The sequence below is a fragment of the Sander lucioperca genome, chromosome 5 (assembly GCF_008315115.2).
Source record: "Sander lucioperca isolate FBNREF2018 chromosome 5, SLUC_FBN_1.2, whole genome shotgun sequence".
NCBI lineage: Eukaryota > Metazoa > Chordata > Actinopteri > Perciformes > Percidae > Sander > Sander lucioperca.
This window is the reverse complement of record NC_050177.1, coordinates 16,739,068-16,752,932: the sequence shown is the minus strand read 5'-3', so window position 1 is coordinate 16,752,932 and position 13,865 is coordinate 16,739,068. Positions and strand designations below refer to the sequence as shown.

Sequence of the window (13,865 nt, the reverse complement as noted above, 5' to 3'; positions counted from 1 at the left end):
ATCGGCTCTGTTGTCAGCCGGTGCTACCAGCACATCCCTGCCCTCCTCTCACAGCACAGGAAGCAGAGGAAAGGGAAGCCACCGTGGGCTTGACATTTAAAAACTGACAAAAGTGTTCACATTTAATCGCTAAATGTTAACTGCCATAATAGCCCAACTTCACTCGGTTAGTAGTGGACAAAGCTTTAGGCCCCTAGACAGAAGCTCCCACCTCCTCATTGATTTCACTGGCAGAGCTTGAGGCTTTAAGGGGAATTTGGGCATTTTTCATTCAACCTGGACCCTATTTTCCCATGAATGCATGTCTAAGTGACTAATGTAAATGTAAATGTAAACAAACTACATTTATATAGCATTTTTTCATTCATTCATTCAGTCAGACTAAAAGTGCTGTTTTTGCCACTGACAGGCTCAGATTGTTATTCAAAGTGTCTGACTACATTATGGGAAGATGGAATCTTCTGAAATCTTGCCAGGTGACTTGCTAGTGGGGAGAGAGGAGATCCGGGGAGTTTGTTGTTTTGGAGTACAGACACTGTAGCTTAGTTTTATGTAAAAGATTTTCAATTACGCATTTCCAATAAGTTCCATTTGTGGTGCAGCTTTCATAGACGTTACCTTTGGATAGGGACAGGCTGAAGTTGAGGCTAGTTGTGCTACAGCTACAAATGCAGACAGAGCAGAGATAAGCTAATGCTATTAGCTGAAGTTATTGTGTTGACCTGGCATCAGTTAGTTATACAGGAAAGCATGGCAGGATAATGGAAACTTCACCATCTTTCTATAATGTGGAGAGACACTTTGAATAACAATCTGAGCCTGTCAGTGGCAAAAACTGTTTTTTGGTGGAAGTACACTGACGGCGCACATTTGTCCTATAGCCAGCTTCATGGCTGCCGGTTACAGCGTTCTCGCTTAATACTGGACCAATTTTTGTTCACATTAGTCACTTAGACACCAATGCATGGGAGAATAGGGTCCATGTTGAAAAAATACCGAAATTCCCCATTAACCCAATTGCAGCACTGGTGATAATAATTATAAGTCATATTTAAAGTATTTCTAGCTCTGCTAATTGTAGTATTCAGTGCTGATTCTTAACTGACTGGCTACTGTGAGTCAGTTTGGACTCAATCTAAAACAGAGATTTACCCTGGCAAAATCTTAACCTATATCTTTTAAATAAATGTCTCCTTTTCATAATAAAAGTCTGTTTTGTCGCAGTTTGAAATGAGAAGCTAGTGCAATGGTAACTTGTTTGACAAAGGTAAAATGAATTGGGCAGTTGATGATTAGCAGTGGCTGCCATGACAACCAAAAGAACGCCACCCACAGAAACTCAATCTTCATCAACAAATATGAAACAGCACTTTGTAACATTGTAAACCTTGTACAGCCTGCTCTGGCAACACTGTATTTGACTATACACACAACTATATCAAATAATATAATAATAATATCAAATGAAATACTTCTCAAGAGTCAATACTTGCAAACATAGAAATTAAAATTTGAATGTGCAGTGAAAATAGAAGACAGGATTAAGAAACTACTCAGCTCCAGCTCCAACATCTCCACATTCTGAACTCAGCATATTGTCTGGCTCCTCAAACTCAGTTTCATGTTTTTATAGCATCTTTTAAATTATTCAGATAGAATTGTTTTTGTGTTATGTGTTAATATCAGCCCATTCATGCCAGGGTCTTTATTTGTACCATATATGTTCAACTCCTAAATACAGTTGCTTGTGTGTCCCTCCACCTCAGCTACTGATATCCAGAACCTCATCATACTGTAGTTTGACAAGTTCATCGCTACCAAATCCATCTGCTCTCAGACAAGAAAATCCTGTTTTTTGAAACCTCCTAAAACAAGTGTGAGGTCATCACAGTTTATTTAAAGCTGAAGTCATCTCTGTTGAGCTGAGAGGAACTGCTCCGGAGGCTCCTCACTAAATCTTTCACATTATACAAAGGCTTTTCCAAATCCCCAATTCCATATGCATGTAAAATAACAAATAGCCTAAAAGTGAAAATGGCTATTGCTTGTATTTCTGTGTCATGAAAGCAACAGAAGGTGCATTACATTCAGCAGGACTGCAGGGAAAGAGAAAGCACTCTGGGAAACACTATCAACAAATACTTAAAAATTAACAAAAGCAAAAAGCAAACTCTGATATATTGTTTTGTATTGCGGCTAAAACCATTTGTATAAGTAAAGTCTGCAAAGTTCTAAATAGCTGTGCATGTCGGTTAACAATCTACATCTCATGTCTGCTAATGAGTGAAAACCAATTAACACATGTTTTGAATTGGTTGAAATGAATAGCTACACTGATTATCATCATTATTATCATAATCATTATGCATTCATAGATAACTCTGTTAATGAGAGTCACTAGAGCTACAGATTGCAAAGTTCCTGTGTTCTTCCAAGTGCAATAACACACCAGTCCAGACTGTTTCTGTATCTAAGTATCACTCTTCATCCCATAACTCACAATCACCCCCAGGGCACCAAAGGCCAAGCAGTCACTTGACACGTCGCTGCCTCTGCAGCTTGACAAATGTGCCATGATAGACCGAGCAGGGATAGGAAAGGGCAGGAGGTTGAGATGGACTTCATATCCAGTTCATTTTGAAATGTGATAGACAGTGAACCCAGCATGGACTATTGTGACCCTGTGTGGTAAAAGGTAATAAGAGATCCATTTTATTGAAGTAGTGCTTCATGATGGTCCTACGGCACTCGTCTGCTTTCACCCTGTGCTCTCAAAGCTCAGATGATTCGCCGGGTTTAAAGGTAATAATCTTTCCTGAAAATCAAACAGTGTAACAGCATGACATCGAAGGAATAAAAAAGCCATTTCTCTCAACAGTAGATTGACATACCAGCCGACTCCATTTGCGGGCTGTTGAAAAGCAGACTTCCTTTGAGAGGAGGCGGAGGGCGAGGAAGAGGTAGAGGAGGAAGAGGAGGGTCCGTATATCTTAAGCAAGGATAAGCACAGATTTATCTGATGTCTTCTTAAAATAAAAGAAGTAACATCATCAAAACTGCCTTTATCCATGCCTTTATAGACCAGCCCTCCTCTCCACTGAGACGGACAGAGTCGAAGACCACGCACACCATAGAGGTTAGGACATTCATTTCGGCCAACACAGAAAAAAAAGCTTCAGTGAAACAATTCAAAACACACATTTCAAAGAGCAGGAATTAGGACAGAGGAGTGAAATGGGACCAGTTTGGTTTAAAGGCACAACACAATGAGAAAAACAATGTGGGCCAGCTGCAACAAACATCAAGAGGTACAGAATATTTTTGTTTATGTCCTAGTTTGGTGAGTTGTAACATTAATTAGGCCCAGACTCTACTCACAGAATGGAATTTTTACATGAAGTTAAAAACCAAAAACTATTGTGTAATTGAAATCTCCTCTTTACAATGTTTCCTTGAAGGCGAGCCCACATCACCACACCATTAATTTAAACAGTACCAGATAGGGGTGTAACGATGTGTGTGTGTGTGTGTGTGTGTGTGTGTGTGGAACATTGCGTCTGTGGAAACAGAAACAAGCATGCTAGCCTTAACTATTCGTCCATCACAGGGCTACATATGTTATATTATATTACATGCATTTTAGTCAGTCCGTCGTGCCTGCTCTGTAAACAAGCACAAGCTAAATCCAACCTGCAAATATCCACTCCTCACTTTCAAAAGATGACTTTGGACAGTCCCAAGCTAATTGCGTCCTGGTTCCAGATCCATACTGAACAACACTGTGTATCAACTCTGTTATCTGAAGCCAATAAGTGTAAAGTTCATTATAAACCTGCTGCACTTGTCTTAATCTTTTTATTTTTTTTTATCAAACTGTGAATGTTGTGTACCGTTACACCCCTAGAACCAGCGAACATAGACTGCACACATTACTCAACACACGGACAGGAGAGCTACATGTCAGGGGGGGAATACACAGGTTAGAAATATACATAGAATATACAGTAGGTCAAGGGAAAGGCACTGCACTACAGGTAACACTCCAGGTGTAAGCTGCCTCCAAACACTGATCAGATGGTACTTCAGACTACCACTTTTATGCCTTAACAGGTTCATAAGAGAAATAGAGAAACCATTAAGAAGTGTTTAGAGGCAACTTTGACCTTTTAACAAAAAACAGCCATCCCTACCATGGTGACTCTGGGAGCGGACTGGCCAATGGTTATCTCCTGGAAAACAGAATCGAGTGGTTATTTATTAGATTGTGCTGTTGTAATAGACAGAAAAATACAGTCACATTGAACAACCGGCAGTTAATGTATTTGCATTGAAAAGCTAGGACAGGGTTAAAGTCACAACACTTGTCTGGGTTATAAGTGAAACTGACCCTTTTTGTGAAAATAGGGAAATTGTGACACGCAAACAATCAACAGCATCATTATATGAATAACATCTCTTTAGTCAGTCAAATATTGCCCATGTTACAGCAACAGATATGTGGAAACATAGTGCAGGAGGCTGCCGGAAATGAGTACAACTTTAGTGTTCGGATATTGATGGTGTTAAATTTTTCAACTACTGGCTGATGCTACCTGACACCATGACACAAGGCATCAAATCATTTCTCTCTCTCTCTATCTCTCTCTCTCTCTCTCACACACACACACACACACACACACACACACACACACACACACACACACACACACACACACACAAACAATGCTACCAAGAGTGGGGTAAGAGAAAGGAGTTAGAGATATGAAGAATTTGAAGATAAAAAGAGAGAATTGGAGTAGGAGGAGAGGATAATGAGAAGAAGGGAAGAGAGGTAAAAAGTCGGCGTTGTTCCCGCAGCCTGACAGCGCAGGGCTCCAGCCATGCGCCACTTTGATCCATCACTATTGATTTACCATCAGCTTCTCACGGCTGCTGCCTCCCACACGGGCGACACAGAGCCACAGGGATGTGTTCCCCGGCTCGGAACCATGTGCACACCACATCTGACCTTAAACCCACTGACCGTATAAAGCCTTATTGTTTGGCGTCATGATAAGGGGTGGGAGTGCTGCTGTAGATACACTGATAGTGCATATTGTTCCATATCAGCGTACTGATAGCAGCAGGAGGTTTAGATGAAACCCCCTGTGAGAGAAATATGCAAATAGCACATCTCGTTCTCAAGTACGCGTAACACAGCATCAGCAGAGTGAGTCGCATTCTGTAGATTATTATTATTATTATTATGATCCACTCTTTCCTTTTCAGATTAGCCCTTCTCATCAAAACAAGAATATGTATTGTACATTAAAGTGAGAGCATATCCTTTACAAAAAGAAATAGCACATCTGCTTTCTTAAAAAGTTATTTTCATTATTTTTTATTTCATATTTTCAGATATATCTTTATTTTCAATTAAAGCATTACATTCATAAACAATAAAACACACTCTGGCTCAGTTCAATACACTCTACAACCTTACTTGGTCTGGTATGACCAGTAGCCTAAAGAGGCTATTGTTAGCTAAACTTTATATAGATATTCTGACATTAGGTGCTGTTGGGGGCAATATATGGTCTGGATTAACAGGAGTACATTTCCAGGATAAAGCCTGATATGCTCGATTGGTGGGATTGCTGACGAAGTACACACGGAGATACACTGGTAAGAGCCAATGAGGTTTAACCATGAATCCAGCTGATTTAAATAGCTCACGTTACTGTATTGTGTCAACAGTTCATTTAATATTGTATGTGGCGTTTTCTTTTGCGGGGTGCAAATGTTCCACCAAAACAAGTTCCTTCCTGAGACTACTTTGCAGAGCCAGCCTCGCTGCGTCAACAACTCAGAGCGTTTTTTTCTCCTATCCCAGAATGTATCTGTGGCGTAGCCAGACCTCAGAGATAGAGCTGGCAATGCGAGACTAGGCGCAATGTATACACTTTAAAGTAATTAATAAGCTCCTTCCTATTTCTCCTAAATAACATATGCCCATATTCCAGCCTTCCTCTGTTACAAGTTGTATCGTCATTGCCGCGTGTCACAGAAACGTAAGCCCACCCACGACCTTTTCCTAAACCCAACTGCCCCGTTATTCCCGCGTGTCACAGAAACGTAAGCCCACCCACGACCTTTTCCTAAACCCAACTGCCCCGTTCTTCCTGCGTGTCAAACATAAGCCCACCCACGACCTTTTCCTAAACCCAACCGTCCCGTTCTTCTCGCGTGTCATGGAAACGTAAGCCCACCCATGACCTTTTCCTTAACATAACTGCGTCAAAAGGGACGGCAATAGTCCCGACCAAGCGCGTTTAGATAAAGCACGTTTTATGACGCAAAAGGAGACTTTTAGCGTCAATAACAACGAGAAAGGCACCTGACAAGCATCCGTATTTTACGAGATGGGAGTGAGAATCTGTTGTAAAAACACTGTAATATGTGTTATGTATTTGATGTGTGAATGTATTTATTATCTTAAAGTGCTCATAATATGCTCATTTTCAGGTTCATAATTGTATTTAGAGGTTATATCAGAATAGGTTTACATGGTTTAATTTTCAGAAAACACCATATGTTTGTTGTACTGCACATTGCTGCAGCTCCTCTTTTCACCCTGTGTGTTGAGCTCTCAGTTTTAGCTACAGAGTGAGGCATCTCACTTCTGTACCATCTTTGTTGGGAGTCGCACATGCTCAGTACCTAGGTAAGGACTACTAGCCAGTCAGAAGCAGAGTATGAGGGCGTGCCACGCTAGCAGCTAGGCGAGCATTATAACGTGCGTTACAAAGTGACGCATGTTCGTCACTGAAGAAAAGGCTGGACTACAATAGAGCTGTTTGGAGCAGTTTGTGAACAGTGTTTTCTGTTGGAGATGGTAAGTCCCTTTGGGGTGGACTTTGGGCTTTTTCACTTTGGATGCTTATTACATGCACAAAAATGATATATAACACAATAGAGGAAAGGGGAAACACCAAAACGCATAATATGAGCACTTTAATGTATTCACCTGTTGTTAAATCTCTAAAGACATTTTGGATTATTTTACAACAAAAAAAATACAATGGTTGACATTTCATTTCATTTTTAATTTAAAACATTTTTGATAGTTCTTGAAATCCCGCCTTCGATTTATTCTGGTCATTGTGCCCTCACGAGGCAGTGAAGGCATCGCAGCAGAGGAACAGCAGAGACCACTGACAGCAAGCTCTTACTGTACTCTTTTACTGGAGATTCCTATGAGATAACCTTGAGCGTTATTCCAGTCAATAACTTATCGATGGCTTGATAAATCCATCAGGCTGTAATGCAAGGCTGACATATTGATGGCTGCAGAATGTTTTCCCCCAGAGGACACACTCTGTCATCTCCTGCATCTTTTGTTTGGTCCGTATGTCTGCTGGGGGGGAGGGGGAATGGGGGGATAGAGGTAGAGGAATGGTGGACTCAGTGAACTCGACTATACAGGCTTAACGCTCGGGGAAATCTGTGGCTGTGCTAAACCTTCAGCTTTAGTAGTTGTATTTTATTTGCATTGGTTGTGGTAATGCATGTAATTCATGTGTTAGTGACCCTGCTATATGAGCCGCAAAAGACCAAACTCATCAATTTGTGGTCTTTCACACATCAGTTTACCGGCCTGAGTGTTCCCGCGTGGTTACTTAGAACCAAAATGTGACCTCAATGCCCAGACATTAGTTACAGTTCTCCCAACTCAACATCTTGCAGTGTATTTACGATGTGTACAGTATTTCAGTCAACAGAAACTTGTAAGATTGAAGAATGCTACAGGAAGATTCAACATTTCCTTTAGCGCTGCACAAGAAAACAATCCTCTCATTTCGTGTAAAGCAGTCAGTCATTTCCATGCACTGCAGGGAGAGGAGGGGAATCAAAAGGTTTCAAACTGACTGTCAGTGGAGATATGAAATGTTGACACTCTAGCAGGGCTACAAATGACATAAGTGTAGTTGGCAGCTCAAGTGTAAACATCATTGGTTATGCTCCTTAATTGGAATAAGACTGTGTTTTACAGTCAACTTCTACACCTACATACAGTGAGCAGGAGTGGTATTGGCTGGGACAGCATCCCTGAGGGGAAAAACAACTTGGAGTGAAAAGCTGCAGAGGAGTCTCTGCACTGAGGAGACCTCCCTCTCAAGGCCAGCATGCCCACCATCAGCACTTAACAATGTTTGCTCAGGTTTTCAGCTCAAGGTAACTGGTTCTACAAGGCTCCGCTGCATTTCCAGCCGCCCTTACTCGGCTGGCCTTGACATATCAGCAGGGCTATCTCCTGAAATCAATGATGTGGACTCAGCCCACAAAATGTCAGCCGCAAACGTGTCATGTGTTCACAATATACACAAAGCCAAGGTAAGAGGATTTATTTTTCAACAACTTTCAGCAAAAAGAACTGAGGGCAACACTAACTCTCTGGTAGGAAGCTATGTGCGGCCGAAAGCTTTTTGGTCCTACTCTGATCTTTATTGAGCAGTACTGTATGTCATTTACAAAATACAAAAAGCTAAATTTATTTTTTGCTCAAACTTCATGTAGCCATCCTAGCTGTGAGTTTCATTGATAGTAATGGGCATTTCAGTGTTTTCAGGCTACACGATGGGAACAGTGACTCCAGGGGCTTCTGCCATGCTGTGATGAATGTCTCAATAAAGCTAAATGCTTTTTTATGACTGCAAGACTTCACATACTCTTGCATTTCATATTAACACATATTGTAGCATATGTAATTTCTCATAAACCATGTTTGCTAATGTCACCGATGCATTCAGCTCATGAGCATGGAAGCTGAAACCGCATTCAAACAAACTGCTCATGAATTTATTGGCACAATCTGAGGAGTAAGATTTTGATGATTGTATGATTTAAATGTTACGTCCAGTTTATTACAGCTTGGGTCTTGTTTTTGTAGTTTTCTATAATTTCTCTCAGTAGTAATCAAGTTCATTGCAGAGATCTGACAACACGGCGTCATCACTAAAAAGAAGTCAGAAAGGGAACAAAAAACAACCCAGTACCCTGGTAATTACCCCCATATTGGACGTTCAGGCCATGCAGTTGCTGAATCTGTCTTCATTTCAGATCGACAAAGGTTAGTTTGAAAGATTTTCGTCTACGTCTACTGGATAGTCGCGTCACGTTCAACGAATTAATTTGCATAAAGAGGGGCATCGGCCAGCTTTTTGACGCGCAGCATTTTTTCAAACGCAGTGCTGCCTTCCCGGAATGCTTTGCGTGCACGTTGAAGTTGCTTGACGTCACCCATAGGAATAGAGTGGAGCGCGGCGCGACAGAAGCGTTGTACAGTCAAATGGATCTGTACCGTTAGCGTTGTTTTCAAAAAAAGATCTATATAAGTCACTCAGGGTTGCCAGGTCCGTGGTTTTCCCACAGAATTGGGCTACTTTTAAAGTGTTGCCGCGGGTCCGCTGGTTGGGTAGCCCAGACCCACATAGACTGGATGTGCCCCGCTGCCCATCACCTGCCTCTCTTGCCAAGGCAGCAAATGGACTAGTACACAGTTTACAACAAAACGGGCTAGTTTATGCATCAGTGAATTGGTCTACAACCTAACAAAGATTTGTTTATTTATGATAACATACTGCATCTAATTACACAAAGCAAATTTAGTACCTGGGTGAAATAACTTTAACGGGAAACTGCTTTTAATGTTGGTACACTAAACAAGTATGGTGTTACTTTGTAGATATTACAATACATTAAGCAATTATAGTAATGCTGTTGGACTTTAAAGTGATCATATTATGCTAATTTTCAGGTTCATAATTGTATTTAGAAGTTGTACCAGAATAGGTTTATGTGGTTTAATTTTCAGAAAACACCGTATTTTTTGTTGTACTGCACATTGCTGCAGCTCTTCTTTTCACCCTGTGTGTTGAGCTCTCAGTTTTAGCTACAGAGTGAGGCATCTCACTTCTGTACCATCTTTGTTGGGAGTCGCACATGCTCAGTAAGTACTGCTAGCTTGTCAGTTGCAGAGTATGAGGGAGTGCCATGCTAGCAGCTAGGTGAGCATTATAACATGTGTTACAAAGTGACGCACGTTCGTCACTGAAGTAAAGGCTGGACTACAATAGAGCTGTTTGGAGCAGTTTGTGAACAATGTTTTCTGTTGGAGATGGTAAGTCCCTTCGAGGTGGACTTTGGGCTTTTTCACTTTGTTAACCTATAATGTGCACAAAAAGATATATAACACAATAAAGGAAAGGGGGAAAGCCAAAAAGCACATAATGAGCACTTTAAAATCAGTGTAATGGTTGGTGTAATACATTTCGGCAGGGGAATATTTTGAGTTCTGGTGTTGGGCTTGTTTTGATTGCCCATTGGGCTGGTTTTGCCAGAATAGATTGTCAGATTGCATTCAGCAGCTAAAGAGACAGAGATTCCAGCAGGAGCTATTGGAGACCAAAAACAGCTGAAAGACAGAGAATATTGGACTGTCATTCATCAGGTGGACACAAACACAAACTGTAACTGCTGGTGTAAGTAAGAAGCTAACACTTTCACCATTTCCGTTCAAAAAGGGATTATGTCAGTGTTGTGTTCACAACTTGTCCGCTAAGTGGCCCCAGGTTGTACACAGGAGGGATTCTTGCCACCATTTTGAATGTGCTCGCTTTAGGTTTTACCTCCAAATAAAGTGGTAAACCCTTAGCTAGATGCACCCAGTCTGATTGTGTTTCCCTCCTGGTGGTCTTAGTACTAGCGATGTTGCTATGTTCCGACACAGCATCGCTCAGCGATTACTTTGGCGAGTATTTCATTCTAACTGATAACAAAAAATAACAACAAGCCAAAACTAATATTAGCTTCAGCGGTTTGAGCCGATCGAGTGTCACATGTAACGTTAAGTGTTTTGTCCTCGCACTAAGGACTACCAGGAAGTAACCCTCTGTTGTGGCTCAGCATGGGAATACGGGGAACACAAACAGCGAACGTACTAAAAAAAGACTAACACTGGAAAATACCGACAATATGTGGCTGCTGTCGATATACAGAGGTATTGCTTCATGGCCAGTATGGAGAGGACTCTTTTAATGTAGATATGACATGTTAGTATTTTATTAGGATTTACTTGAAAAAAGCACAACCTATTCCCAAAGTATCTGCTTTGGACTGTAACTATAATAAATAGTTCAACATTTAAAAAAACAAAGTGCATTTCTTTGTCATCTGCCATCCTGGTTGTTGATTTCTTTCAATCAACACCTCACTGAGCGAAGACGCACTCCGTTTCTTGCTTTGCTAATCACGGTACATTAGCATATTAACATATCAATTGGCACGAAATAGTGTCTCTCTGTACCTGTGGCAAAACACTGGGTGCAATATTATGTAGTGTACTGGATGTGTGATTTGTTTCACCCCCCCCTCACCCAACACACACACACACACGCACGCACGCACACACACACACACACACACACACACACACACACACACACACACACACACACACACACACACTAACGCTCCCCTGCTGGGTGTGTTGGATCGCTATCAGTCCCTGAGAAAGCAGCTTACATAACCACGCTGCCAGCAGCAGCCCACGTCAGCCTCCATATTAGATGATAGAATCTTAAATGGCTCTTTGACAATGTTGCATCTCACTCGCAGTTTATGAAGACAAGGCCACTTATAAGTGTGAGCGCGCGTGTGCGCATGAGAGCGAGGGGCTGTGCGAATGCTGTTTTGCTTGTAAGTGATGTTAAATAAGATTTTGTGTAGTGGAAAGGAATAAAAGGGGATGATGTTGGATTGTTTCACGGAGAAAGGCTGAAGCTACTCGGCCAACTTTAGAAGCAAAGAATAGTTTGGATTTGTTTGTGCTGGAGCTTATGCAGTTGTTTAAGACATATTCTCAGGGGCTTGAAAATAATGATGTTAAATATTTATGCTTAACTGGTTCAGGGGTTGGGATTGTAAAGCATGAAAGCTGATCGTGACGCGATTAACAAAAAACGAGTACAAAGTTGCCAGAGTTTACCCGTCTTTTTGCAGGGGAGAAAAAAAGCTTTCTTCATTAACTCCATCTCATACAGCAATCCCCCAAGCTCAGATAGAGTAGGGCGAGCGAGCAAGGGAAAGATTAAGAGAGGGAGAACGCGAGCAAAGATTCGATAAAGAAGGGGAGAGTCTTATTTCAGTGCTTCACACACTGCTGGATGATCAAAGTAGAAAATGCTGTTTTAATTCCAAGAATCATATCTCATCTCCTGTCCACAAGCTCATTATAGAGAATTATGCTGCAGGACGGGCGGGGTGGGGGGGGGGAAGAAGAAGAAGAAGAAGAAGAAGAGCAGAAATTGTACTTAATACGATTTTGCCAAGCACTGATGTACAGCTAACCTTTCTCGACTTGTTGTAGATGTTGTACACGGGCGATGTGGAGGCCTTTTCTCAGTGGTGCAGCTGGGCAGCAGGGGGCCAAGCTTGAATACAACATAATTTGACATCGTTATAGTGAGTAAGTTGTAGTAATAAGCTACGTTAGTCATCTCATTGCTCAGCCCAGGTCCATCAAAGTTGCCTTTCAAAAACTCTAAAGCTGCCACACCCACACGCCACATCTGCTGCATTCAGGGTTACCTGGTCTGTATGACAAAACCAATCAAAACCAGCCCAAAACCAGCCCAACAGCCAATAAAACCAAACCTAGACCAGAACCCAAAATAATTCCCTCCCAAAACATATTACACTAACCCTTACACTGCTTTAAAGGTCCAACAGCATTACTATAAATGCTTAATGTATTGTAATATCAACAAAGTAACACCCTAAATGTGTAGGGTAAATAGTGTACCAACATTAAAAGCAATTTCCCATTAAAGTTATTTCACCTAGGTGCTACATTTGCCTTGTGTAATTAGATGCAGTATGTTGTCATAAATAAATAAATCTCTGTGAAGATGTAGACCAATTCACTAATGCACAAACTAGCTTTTTTAGTTTTGTTGTAAACTGTGTACTAGTCCATTTGCTGCTTTGGAGAGGCAGGTGCTGGGCTGCAGGGCACGTCCTGTCTGTGTGGGTCTGGGCTACCCAACCAGTGGACAAAAAATTCAACCTGCGGCAACACCTTAAAAGTAGCGCAATTCCGTGGGAAAACAGCAGACCTAGCAACCCTGGCTGCATTTAACACGTGTAGGAATAGAAATGGAGGCATTGTGGTTGGAGGAGCAGCCAAACCACGGTTGGGAGGTATTTACTGTGTTGACCATCAGAAGGCCAGCTTGCAGGACACAACATGTAAATAAGACAACTCAGGAGTTACTGGAACTGCCATTTTCGCTTCTGTCTCTGCACTGAACAAACAGAACCACTGTTGCTTGATCTTGGGGGGAATTGTTGGGTCTCTGTAAATTATAGAGTGTGGTCTAGACCTACCCTATCTGTAAAGTGTCCTGAGATAACTCCTGTTATGATTTGACACTATAAATAAAATTTAATTGATATCAACCCTCCCTTTTTTCCCTCTTGTGTATCAACAACCCTGTGTTGTAAAATGACAAACTCCTGACATTTCTTTTAAGTAACAGAGCAGGATGGGATTATATCATATGTTAAAAACATATTAGCATATGATTACTGAAAGTACAGTGGATGAATCTTAAAATGGCAGCAGTGTGTTTTTAGTGTGGGGGAGGAAAAGTGAGCTCTTGGAAAACGTAAGCCAACTTCCTGTAGCCTCTAACACTGTTATCACTCGTTTTAAATGTCAGAAAAAAGGAGCAGACATTTTGCAGTGTTTATGTTTATTTTGACTTCACAATCATAAAATAGTGTTGTGACTAATGACTCAGTATAGCGCAGACATTAGTGGTTGC

The 13,865-nt window shown here is 41.3% G+C and overlaps 1 protein-coding gene across 8 annotated transcripts in view; it reads right to left on the bottom strand.

Annotated features, from left to right (window-relative positions):
• The window catches only part of LOC116067480 (protein shisa-6), a 75,888-nt gene that overhangs the window by 17,108 nt on the left and 44,915 nt on the right, over positions 1 to 13,865 (bottom strand). For 5 of the 8 annotated variants that reach the window (XM_031323922.2, XM_036001319.1, XM_031323924.2 and 2 more), the window contains exon 5: positions 4,191 to 4,229. The exons of the other annotated variants lie outside the window; for them this stretch is intronic. In XM_031323922.2, coding sequence (XP_031179782.1) covers positions 4,191 to 4,229 — 39 coding nt within the window. The remainder of the gene's footprint in view (positions 1 to 4,190; positions 4,230 to 13,865) is intronic. 8 annotated transcript variants of the gene reach the window in all.